Source organism: Cupressus sempervirens, chromosome 8 (genome assembly GCF_028749045.1).
Source record: "Cupressus sempervirens isolate cs-2001-9-10 chromosome 8, ASM2874904v1, whole genome shotgun sequence".
In the NCBI taxonomy this organism is placed as follows: domain Eukaryota; kingdom Viridiplantae; phylum Streptophyta; class Pinopsida; order Cupressales; family Cupressaceae; genus Cupressus; species Cupressus sempervirens.
Genome location: NC_143125.1, coordinates 65,029,880 through 65,042,689, shown reverse-complemented (window position 1 = coordinate 65,042,689; position 12,810 = coordinate 65,029,880). Strand labels below are relative to the sequence as shown.

The 12,810-nt window shown below is 34.9% G+C and overlaps 1 protein-coding gene across 2 annotated transcripts in view; it reads left to right on the top strand.

The window, feature by feature from the left end:
- The first annotated feature begins 2,831 nt into the window (after nucleotides 1–2,831).
- Nucleotides 2,832–12,810, top strand: part of LOC149541628 (microtubule-associated protein 70-1-like) — a 44,818-nt gene continuing 34,839 nt past the window's right edge. The window contains exon 1 of one of the 2 annotated variants that reach the window (XM_089796808.1): nucleotides 2,832–3,587. In XM_089796808.1, the coding sequence (XP_089652934.1) occupies nucleotides 3,338–3,587 (250 nt within the window). In that variant the 5' untranslated portion in view covers nucleotides 2,832–3,337. The remainder of the gene's footprint in view (nucleotides 3,588–12,810) is intronic. The other variant, XR_016355359.1, reaches the window with a different exon arrangement.

Sequence of the window (12,810 nt, the reverse complement as noted above, 5' to 3'; positions counted from 1 at the left end):
TATTTTAAGTATCAACTCAACTAGTTATCTTGAGTGTGATGATTCAAAGCCATCCTCATAGAAAGTTGGCCTTTCTTTATCAAAGTTAATTTTCTTTCATCACAATGTGAATCTAATAGCTCAAGACACAATCACACTCATGAAAACTGTTCTACATTGTGTGAACTTTCCTTAATGACACAATCTCATCTTCAATATAAACAATTTTGTTGATACTTGCAAAAAGTGATGGTTGCTTGTTTGATATACAAACAATAAAGAAAATAATGTAAAGGTAACAAGCACCATTAGAAGCATGTTGTGATAGAATATAAATGTCTTGCTTCTATAACCCATAATAAGATCTTAGGATTTAGTCAACAATAGTAAAGAAAGATACAAAGAAAAAAATGCAAACTTGAGTACTGGAAATAAATCTTACTAACTAGGTTATTGAATATTGCTAAAGTTTGACACAACTAGATGAGTGATATTGTCCTAAGTTGTAAGCACGTACAATTAGATGCTTAATTAGGACCCATTTTCATATTCTTAAGATTTTATGTTTGTTATGCTTGATCTAGCTACCTATTTTCTTGACTCCCAAATTTTAATTCTAGTCTTTTTTCTAGCAGAAAGAGGATGCCTTAGGTGTCTTCACCTTAGGAAGATGATGCCCAAGGTGTCTTCTTATTTGATGTTCATGATTTGAATTGGGGGCTCATCTTCTGGGTTTAATGAGATTTCTAAATTCATGTTGGCCTCCTTCAAGTTTTGAGCTCCAAAATGTCCTGAGAGGTATAAAAGAAACCTTTCTCTCTTCACTTCAACATCAACGATATCTTTGATGAAGAATTTTGATTTCTCTTCTATAATTTCACATCCAAACATTCAAGATCATTTTTTCAAGCATCCAAAGCATCTTTAACAGTTATATTCTCCATTGTAGCACAATTCTCTCCCATAATGGCCAAGTAGAGGAGAACCTAATCAAGCAAGAATATAATTTATCCCTTTGCATTCATTTATCCTTCCATTCTTGAAGGCAACTATTCATAAAGCATAATAACATTAAAGATAATTGAGGATTATTTACATATTTATGCATTTGTGAAGGAATGTTTGATTCTTCTTTACAATCCAAGAATCAAAGTCAACATAAAAATTCATTCAAGAAATATACAACCATCTTCATAGACATCATGATCTCAATATCAATTTATAGACGTATATACATTTATAAGGTAGATATAATATTTTCCTTATAGTTTATATGCTTCCTTTTCACCATGCAATTTCATTTGTATTTCAAGATTAATTCCATAGCGAAGGTTCGACCATAGAAAACCCATTTCAAACTAATACTTTCCCTTTTTTATGTGTGCACAAATAGGTGACAAACACATCATTTTAGATCTGGAAAGTATAAGATCTTACAAAGAATCAACAATTGAATTCAATCAGAAGTGTTGGGAACAAGACATATTTTCCACTCTCTTCTCGAGAAGAGGATGCCCTCAACAACCTCTTCCTTGCAAGATAACTTGAAACCAAAATAATAGGTCAACGATACTATTTGGTTACTATTTTTTATAGTTATAGGTGAATGCCTATATTTTGTTAGTCAGTGTATTCTGAAACTTGTCATTCTTGCATATTTTGTCTTCTATCTTGCATTAGCTAGTCACACCTTCCCAATAATTCCTAGACATATTAACACATGAGTGAAAGATCATTGCACTCACTTAATGCTCAAGTCCTATGTGAACCTAGTGTGTCATCTTTCTCTTGAATGTGTAATAACAAGGAATCTTGAATGATAATTGTTGATACTTACAAATGAGAATTAATGCTTGATTAATAAAAGAAGAACACATTATTCTTGCATTGCTCTTGTAAATGTGTCTCTCAATCTCATTTAATATAAAATTATCATAAGATAACATCTAAATAGAACCTAAACGCACAATTCAAAAAATTAAACACTTGATTTTTAACAAATAACAATCACATCTTAAGATTAACAACCTTACAAAATCAAAATTCAAAATATGAAAACATAGCATAAATTCATACATCTATCCCAACCAATAAATAACAATCATATTTTAAAACTTACAACTTTACAAAATTAAAATTCAAAATTTAAAAGCACAACACAAATTCACACATCCCAATCGATAAATAGAACTCCTTTAATAAAAAAAAAAGAAAAAAAAAGAAAAAGAAAAAGAAAGTTTGTTAAAAACTTAAACCCACTCTAATTGTTAACTTAAAAGTAATAACAAACATACTTAAAAGGAAAAAAATGAAGGGCATGGAGTGTTACTCTCCACATTACATTCAATCACTCTCTACTCCCCCAACCCTTCCATGTTACTCAAACTTTGAAAGATGGTAGTAGATAATAAGATATTTACCTCCACCTAATATAGCATATCCAATGCATGATGCATTGGGAACACTTCCCATCTTTTAACGGAATTCAAGCCTAACAATAGTGACAACCACATGGACCAAATCTCATGTTTGCTTGCAAGATATTACCTCTCCTTTTCCTCCCTTTCTATATCAGCCATGGGTCCCAACCAAAACTACATTAGAATAGATTGAAGGAAAAACATTGAATAAAATAAAAACAATTTAATAAAAAATAAATACAGATCATAGGAACTTGTGAAGGTTGAGGTCATTAGAAAATAGCTTTTAGTCTTTTGCTATCATTATCTTTTCAGGTGGCTTTTATATGCCAGTCGAACAAATAATTAAAAACATAATTTTAATAATAATAATAATTAAATATTAATCCTTCTCTTGCCTATGGTGAAATGTGGGAGTTTAAAAGACTCTTAGCCTCCGCAGAAAGCTCGCTTTCACTCCACGGTGAAAATTATTTTAGAGGTGAATTATTATTTATTTAAAAAAAAGGAGGAGCTGAACTTAAAAGCAGCCAAGGATTTGCAGGCTGAATAAAATTCTAAATCATTGCGGGAGCTTTTGGAAAGGACATTCTGATCACGAGATCGATCCGAGCTGTGGCGGCATTTGAAGATATAAATGCGTGGTAAAAATTACGTTGTTTGTGGTTTTAAACGACTAATTTCTACAAGAATCGTTAAAGTAAAAGAATGACGATGATTACGAACTCTGAAACGGCAAAATCTTGATTGATAAGTGTTCTGCCAGCGGTTTGAACTGTAAGGCGAGGGTTTCAGCGGCCTCATTGGCCTCATTGTAGTGGAGAAGTGAGGGTTTTGTTACGTTTTTGTCATTCGAAGTTACTGAGGGTTTTCATGTTTTTTGAGACTGCGAGGCCGTGGCTTTGGATGTAATTGAACGGATCAGACCAGCGGGAGGCATGTCGGATTCTTACAGCTTCCTTGGAGACGATGATTATTTACTGGAGAGTGTCTACGGCAATGGCAGGCCGCCCGTGCCGGATTCCGGTGGACCTGTTCTTACTGCAAACTTGTCTTTTAAATCCGACGGGAAGAATAAGAAGAAACATGTGAAGCGACCAAGTATGGATGGTGAAGATATCTTGAATCTGATGCACGGCTCTGATCCGGTGAAAGTTGAGCTCAATCGCCTTGAAAATGAAGTACGAGGTAACGTTTCGGATCAGTTACTTTTATTTTGTTATTGATCCCGTTGTTCATATAGTAGATTTGGCTGCATTTGCAAAATTTCCATAAATTTCGTACGTTTAGGTGCAAAAACTTGGATTTCGAAAAATGCTTGGTCACTTTACATTGAAAAATTAAGTCGCTTTTGTAAGCGTTGTACGTAAAATTTGTTCATATATATTGGACGTGACACAATTCGTGGCATCATACTCTGTTTGTTTCAATAATTGAGCAGCGTTTCATCTTTCATTTTCCCCAGCGAATATAATTTTGTTTTAATTGATGTCAATACTTACATTTAGATTTTTGTGGCGTTGAAACATTCCGTTGCTTTTGGAAGCATTGCCTGTGATGCGTTATAAGATGTTTACCGTAACACTTTTCTGGCCAAGCGCTGAATTTCTCAATAATCGACCACCAGTGGCTTATATATGTATATAATACACACATGTATGATGTATATTTTTTAAATCTGGCTCTGCTACATAGAAAACCGTGATCTTGTGGTAATAGATTTTGGGAGTGTTTCTTGTAAAACATGCTCACGAGTATTCAGTGGAATACTTTTTTCGGTGTAGAACTGTGTTGTTTGTTGACATGTTTAATATCTTGTTGCAGGATGATCGTTCAGCTCATATACCGTAATCTAGGAGGATTGCTTTTGTTAATTCACCCATGGTTTGAATTTAGTCTTGTTCATTGGGGTATACTGCACCCAAAATTGGAAGTGGTTATGCTACCCTATTTAACAATTAACATTCAACATTTGTACATGTTTAAGTATGTAATATGCCTCCTGAGGTTTTGAGCACAGGTAACAATTATGAAATCCCAAACAAATTTAAGCCCTGAGCTCATCCTATTGTCCTTTCTCATAAGTATGTGGCAGTATCCTATAGAAGTTAATACATTTTGATTAATGTTTCACACATTTGCTTGCGCCACAGAGAAAAAATGCTGTAGTTTTGGGGAGCATTTCCTTCGAACTGTGCTTTTCATTTGTTCAATGCAGTATATTTTGTGCCCTGGGGCCGTTCTCATAATAAAATAAGATATGTCTTTGGGTGTATAGTTGTACATTTGGCTATGCCACATGAAAATATAACATAACCTTTGGGAATATTGTTTGTGAAATGTGGGTTTATATGTCTACTGAGACTATTTTTGTGTCCTGGGACTGTTTAAAATATTTCTCAATAATTCAGGGGCGCTTTTTTATAATCAGCTGGAGAAGTTCAGAATTTTTTTGATGTCTATTTATACATTATATTTTGACATTAGAAATTCTGTAACTTTTGGGAACATTAGCTTTATTATCTTTTTTGAAGTGTTCTCAATGATTGGTTGGCATTTCTTTCTAGGTAGTGCAACTCACTCTTACTTCAAATTCACTGAGTTTGAGTGCAGAACAGATTAAATTTCCTAAGATTAACTTTCAGAGCAATAACTTTTGTCATTGTAAGTTTTGGTGAAAAAGGTAGTACTTCATTTTTTCAGTATCATATAAAATTATCAACTGCCAGTGGCTGAATCATAGAATTGTAGAAACAATAATTATTGGAGATATTTTGAAATTTTACTTGTAGGGAGTTTTTCCCTAGCTCTGTGTTTGGGTTTAGGATTTTATATATAGTGTAAGGTGATTAATGTAATATTTTGTTTGTGGCCTCGAACTATTTTTTATTTTTCTCTTTTAATCAAAGACATATATAGACCGACTTCGAGTTTAAATTTACTAACATTAGATGTTAAATTTACAGAATTTCCTGACATTAGTCTAAAGGCCATACACTATATATTGGATATTCTGAGTTGTTAATTGTTGTACATTACACGTTTCTTTGTTAATGGGTTCATGGGTACCCAGGGCCATACCCTCCCTAAGTAGTTCATCTGCAGATTTGTGCTGGGTACCCTCTGGAAATTTACAGAGCTTGAGAAGGCCAAAACACTGGCTTTTTAAATGCCTTTTTTTGGTAGCTGAATTGGTAATTGATGCACATTACATGTTTGGATGCTTAAAAATTAAGACTTATGCTCATGAGTTTGTTGTGGGTACCAGCGTCATAACTGCCCTGAATAGGTTCAGCCACAGGTAATGTGTTCAGCATACTCAAGGGAATTTATGGAGCTTAAGGATGTCAGAACTCTGTTTCTTTGTTAAATATATCTGCCAAAAAAATTGGTTAGAAAAACAACAGATATTTTGGCCTTCTTAAGCTGTGTAAATTTTCTTTTCAGAAGTGTTTGTTGGTTTAAAAGTGTAAGATCTCCAAGATTGCATAGCAATGTTTTTTTTGATGCTGTAGAGTCATGCCATGCCTGGTTCACTCGTTGAGAAAAGAAAGGGTTTCCATGGCTGCTGTGTCATGGCAACCCAACATTTCTGCAAATGTGGCCCATCATCATCATGTTTTCTCTAATACGCTGTGCTATATCAGATTGAGTAGGCTCAAATTTCATAATGTAGATAGAAAGGTGTGTCAAAGAGCTACATCCTTTAAAAAGTCTTACACAAGGTTTACACTCTATTGTAATTCTAACAGGGTGGAGGAGTGACAAATTGATTATCGTTCTTTTAATTTAGCACTCACCTTTTTTTTTGATAACTGAACCTCTTGGGTCAATTAACCCCAGCTGTAAAATCAAAGAAACTTTGAAACAACCAAGTGAACAGGCAATAACCTTTACTATACAATCCTTGCTTAATTAACCCAAGGGAAACATGAAAAATCCTACTAGAACACAAACACTCACTTAGAAACCACTGAAACCTCAACTACTCCTCAATTGATGAAGGAACGACCACTGCCATAAGATCATGCTTTGGTCAACCTCCTTTATGGGAAAGGAGGGTCTCCATTGTCCTTTGTGAACTGTCCCTAATGAGTCCTTGGCCTCTAGATATAACCTTTCTTCTGATTTCCGGCCGTATTGCTTGTATTTCAAACCAATGGAATATTTCGAGTCACACGGGAGAGATTGCCTCAATTATCCTCTCATCTTCTTCTCTATTCTTAACCACCTTAACAAAACCTTTAGAACCCTCAAAATGAAGAACGTTACCAACTGAAGACACATTAGTATTTGCAAGGGCCTCCACGGGTTTTCTTTCCCAGGCTTTGCCTATGCTGTTTTAGGGGCCTGCAATTTGCTTTGCTATTTGCCTGAATAAAACAACAAATTAAAAGATAAAAAGTTTTTTAAAGAATTGTTGATTTAATTGGGATAAAATCAGTTTAGGGTTAGGGTTTCTTATGAAAATTTGCTGTGAGTAATACTTGTAAGTTGTAACAGAATTAGGGTTAGGGTTTCTGAAAAAGAAGAAAAAATAGATTGACTGAAAGATCCTTTATTATCTGATTACTGCAAATTCTGATTTTTTTGGTGTTTCTTTGAATTTTCTGATATTTTTGAGGTTTTGCAACATTTTTATTTTTTTTTGTATTTTTGAGGGTTTTCTGATTTTTCTTCTTGACATTTGCAATATGAAATGAAATACAAAGTGTGAACTGAAAATGCAAATACCCATTGAAAGGCACAGCAAAGCAACAATTTAATGAATTTTTTATTGACTCAAAACTCCCAGAACATACCTGTACAGGTGTGGTGGGGATCTGAAAATACTTGAGATGTCCAACCAACACATAAAAGATCTGAATTCATGCACAGGGGCTGTCCGTTAAGTCTGATCTGTTACAGCACGTCTGAAACTCTGCAGAAAGCCTGACAATGTCTTCCAAAACCCTAAACCCAGTTGGTTACTCGCTACAATGAATCCATAAGAGGTACGGCAGGCCTGGTATGCTGCTGAATGATGAATATCTAGGCCTAAACAACGCAGACGTGCAATCTGACTCCTTAAATCTGCTCTTCTATATGTCTGGTCCACTGATTCCTTTATCAATCTGCTCAATGACGAATTGTGAATGAAGTTACCCTCCAAGAAATGTTTGGTTTTTGCCCTTCCTTCCCAATGTCCTAATCCACCGCTCAAACTCTTTCCCAGAGCTCAAACCCAATTTGCTTCTGTAAAAATGAATGCTTGAATGATCAAATAAAGCCTCCTCATGTTAGTTTATTGACTCCAAACCCTAATCCCTTCTTTTAGGGTTGTTACTTAATTGACTCCAAAGTTTCTAACCCTAATCTTCCCTTCTAGGGTTTCCACTTAATTTGATTAAGCTTATTTTACAAACTTATCTCTCCTCAACAAGTTTGAATCCCTTATGACCCCTTTATTAATAATAATAAATTGTTTTTAAAACAACTTAATTTAAGCCTTCTTAGACATCATTTCCCATGGTCGTGCGCTTACTGGTCACTTTACTAAAATAATCTAAAGTAAGTTTATTAAATGTCTATTTTAATAATTCATTTAGAACAGTGAAGTCATAACTTCAGTATTCCATTTTATTCCTGAAATTATCACCTGGATTCCAAAGCGAAAATTGAGGGCTGCCACCAGTCCAAAGATGATGTCTCAATATAGCAGGGCCACTGCCAGTCCCCTCCTAGAAAACAGGATCCCTTCCTAAAATCTAGGAAACTGTGTCAAATCATTCAGAATGAGTCGGTGCCTCCCAGAACATCTCTTAATCTCTTAAATAATAGGGATCTGCCTAAAAATAGGAGTCTACCTCAAACTGTCTGTAATGGCCGTTAAAGCTCCCTCCACAATCCCCGGTTGGGTCCCACAATCACTTTGCTGACGTATGGGATCCCTTGCTTATAGACTAACCTTTGCTGTACAGTTTGAACTGCCTAAGGAAGGAACATTACACTAACCTAGAGAAATAGTATAAATGCCCAAGTATCAGTAGTTAAGCTAATGTGCCAGCACTACTTCCTATATTTGGCTGTAACTGTTTGTTTACGAGCTACTTCATATCTTCCAAGTTTACTGATTTCTCCACAAGGAAATGAGCTCTCTTTATGGATAAAGCTAATGTGCTGCCTTTTGAGAACAATAATTTATTTTCAATTTAGCTGATTTGCCAGCATTACTTCATATATCTGGCTTTAATTGTTTGTTTACGAGCTACTTTATATTTTCCAAGTTTAATGATTTCTCCACAAGGAAATGATCTCTCCTTACTATCTTATATTTGAGGAGTCACAACCTTTAACCGTAGGAGACGCAACCCTGCCTATCCAATTGCCACCCATGATGACTTTTTACTTACTTTTAATTACATTTTTTCGTAGTCTGAAGTGCTAGCATCTCCCTGTTAACTTTGATGCCACCTTGTTATGCTATTAGGAACTGTATTCACCTGGACCATGGTTTAAAAGGTATTGCAATTTGATACATTGGTGGGGACTTCAACCCACTGAAATTAAATTGCTGTAGGGACATTCCACCTCCCAACATCTAGTGGATGAGCTGCCACTACTAGGAATATAGGCCACACGTATCCCCTTAGGATGAACCACAAAATCTTCAATTGGCACTACCGGCAGAGGAAAATTTACTTCATAGTTGACCTCGGCCTTGTTGGTAGACCTGACCAAATCGTCATCCAGAGAAGGTAGAATATATGCACTAATGATTTCCAAGGCGCATTTGTTTTTATTCGCTAGAAGGATTTTATTTTTTAACTAGTGCCTGGATATCAGGACAGAAAGCTTGGATATGCTCAGGTTGATGAGAGATTGAAAAGAATATCCTTATTCAATCTCTTAAGTTGTTCCTAGATACCAATTACTTAGACACATCATGTATCAATGTCTTCAGGCTAGCCATCAGCACTTGAATAGAGAAGGAATTATCTGAGGGCAGCAATCAAGAAATCTTGTTCCTATCTTTATTATCTGTCAGCTTCTAATTAAAAAAAAAAAAAAACTCTAGCTAAAAGTGGCTTTGTAGTATCTAGTCTCATTCAGACCAAGAGCATTTGCTCTGCTTACTCGCACTAGACTCAAGGGTGCAGGATTTTAGCCTTAAAAAATTGCCTTTAGGTGCCAATTTGAAACAACATTCTTGTAGTAAAGATCTTTGCAAATTGCTTGTGGCCATTACACGATAGACTAATGAACCCATTAAGACAACACTAACATTTGCAAGTCACATCTAAAGCTACACAATGAAGAAGAAAGCTTTACACCCCAATCCACCCAATATTAAACTTTAACATATAGAAATTGAATGGGTCACAACTCCATTTGAAGAGCTTCACACATGGCATGAGATGAGCCCATCATGCAAAGGGTATGCTAAAGATCTACTATCTTCCAAACAATACAAATAAATAAATAGAGACAATCAATAAACCAAGTGCCTAGAGGAGAAACAATTGAACCAAAGCAAAGTTGGCGAGGTGGAACAAGTGGAGAGCCCACCATGGAAGATCTAATTCATGGAGAGTATCCTTATATACTCAGTTGTCAACATTGCTTGCATTCAATAATGACAAATGGGACAAGTCTGCCCCAACATTGTCTTAGAAGTTAGGCCCTTGTTGTGTTCCTTATAACAATGGACAAAGACGGGTCATCTAAAAACTTACATGTAGCAAGAGCTTTCAAAAGGATGAATGTTTTCCAATTGGGCCAATAATTCTTTAACCACACACCACTAACTACCATCAGATCTTGTTCGACAATGATTGTCTTGCATCCAACACCCCTAGCAAGATCAAGGTCTTCTAATTGGATGCCAACCATTTGTGTCTATTATTGTGATTAGTACCCAAGAAAAAAGAAGCACCTTTGACAAATTGACGTTGTTCATCATAAATGGCCACTCTTGCATTACCTCTATAAGTGCCATCAAAGTTTAGCTTGAGATACCAATGAGGGATCTTCTCCACTTGCCTTTTTATGAACTTTTAGTTTATCAATTACTCCTTTAATGGGGAATATATTTATATTGTTATCATGATTACACACACACACACACATATTGCTTATATCTATATATCATATACAAACAAACATGTATATACACATACATACATATTGCTTATATCTATATATCATATACAAACATGTATATATACATTATTGCAAATGCATGTGTACATATGATATGGGGTTGAGGTGCATTAAGTTGATAGACTATGGGCTTGACCGGCATCAAACCTTGATAGGAACCTTTCATTGACCTATCAAGGAGATAGATGGCTATGCTCCGGGAACTTAAGATCTTTTTGGTAAATAAATGGGCAGATGGCATTCTACCAAAATACATGTAGAGGGTTGGAGGGGTTGAGTCCTGATCCCATGTAGGAGGGTGGGGACTTGTAACTTTTTTGGATGAAAGAGACCCTCTCTCCCTCTCTATGAGGCACTTGACTACTTATAGTCATTGATATATAGCTGTAGGTTGAGGCTTTCCTCTCTTTGAGTTGCGTATGTATGGCCTTATAGATATATACGAATGTATCGTACATATTAAATGGTTGCATTTGACCAACTATATATATATACACACAGAAACACACACATACAAGATTCTTTTATAGGGTGTAAGGAATCGTAGATGTACTTGCAAATAAATGCACAGAGAAATCTAGGTTGGGTCATCTTTGTGTCCATGTAGACTGTTGGAAGGTTTGGGGTGCCTATATGATGGGTTTGTTGACAAAAGAACTCCTCTCTCCCTTTTTGTGGTGCACTCATCAGCCTATAGATATATCTGGAGGGTGACTATCCACTTTAGTGTGAGGCTTACTCCTTCCCAATCGGTGAGTGTATAGATACATAGTATGTATATATAAATATCCATGTACACATGCACATGTATATTTGTATGACCAAACCCACTTGAAGGGAAAATAAAGCACTTTATTGCCAAACCTAAACCTGAAATGATAACATAGCTTTAAACAGGAAAAATATTATGGTGTGGGATTCATAGTGTTTCTCTGGGTTTTGAGTACAGGGGATGTGGTTTCAAGGGTAGCAAATTTGTTTCTGGATTTTGGGGATAGTGAAGGGATGACTATCTTAAAAAAATAAATAGTTAAATAAATAAAGAAATAAATTAGAAGTTTCTTGGACAAACACAAGTGGATCAATTACCTATATGTAAGATGCATCAATTATCAATTATAGACAATTACTTGTTTAGAACATCAATTTGTTTGCAATACATAAGACACACTATATACAAAGAATCAAACAAATAAGGAGTGACAGAAGAAAAAAAAGAATACGGTACAAATGGAAAAGCAATACAGTTAAGATCTTTGTAGTATTAAATAGATCTGTAGTTTGTTGCATTTATTTCTGAACCCAAAACAGGTAAAATTTCGTCATATCTGCAAAAAAGTAATTCCACCCTGATACAGTTTGTGCCCCCAGGGTTATATTTTTGCTATGTTTTTAGAAACTGCAGCCCTTTGGCGTTGTCTAGACATCTCTAAGACTCTGGGGATACCAAGGTGTCATGCTTGGATAGTATGATGGGTGAATATCTCGTTTATTTATTTTGTAATTTATTTGGCTAAACTCCCAAAACATTTTCTGTTTCCAGGGATGGGTCGAAAAACTTAACCAAACTTGATGTAAAAGAGAGAAAGCTATCTCAGTTTAGCTCTAATCTTATGTACTGTACGTTGCCATTTAAAATTTAGATGAAAATGTGGATATGCCTATTCTTTTGAGAAAACAAAGTACAATATGCTATTTTTGAAATTACCCTTTTAAAATAAATATGTTGACTTGCTGTGGAAAAATATTTCCTACTTATCAATTAAACAAATATGTTTTTTGTCGACAACTATATGTTTGGTTTCAATTAATTTTGTAGGTTTTATGCACATTTCTTGGCATTATATGAGACATTTTTTGTCGTTTGGAACTGTGTTTGTCTCAACAATCAAGTAGCATTTTCTTTGAATTTAAGTTTCAAAATTCTCATTTCTCATTTCTCGGAGTTTTGGGAAACCAATCTTTTTGTCTGGATTTTTGGGATTGCAGAGGAGGGTTATTAAAATAATTTAAAATTAATATCTGAAGTTTGTAAAATATATATTATTGAAAAATGCATAAATTAAGATGCTGAAAGTTTATAATTAAGTATAATTATTAATAACAATTCATTGAATTCATAATTCATCGGATAGATTGATAATTATAGACATCGCGTGGAACATGATTTATATTGGGGCACCAAAATTGCAATGCTGCATCATGCACAGAACATAGTTACATTAAACTATGACTTTAGAAACAGCAATGATCACTGCCTTGATTTCTT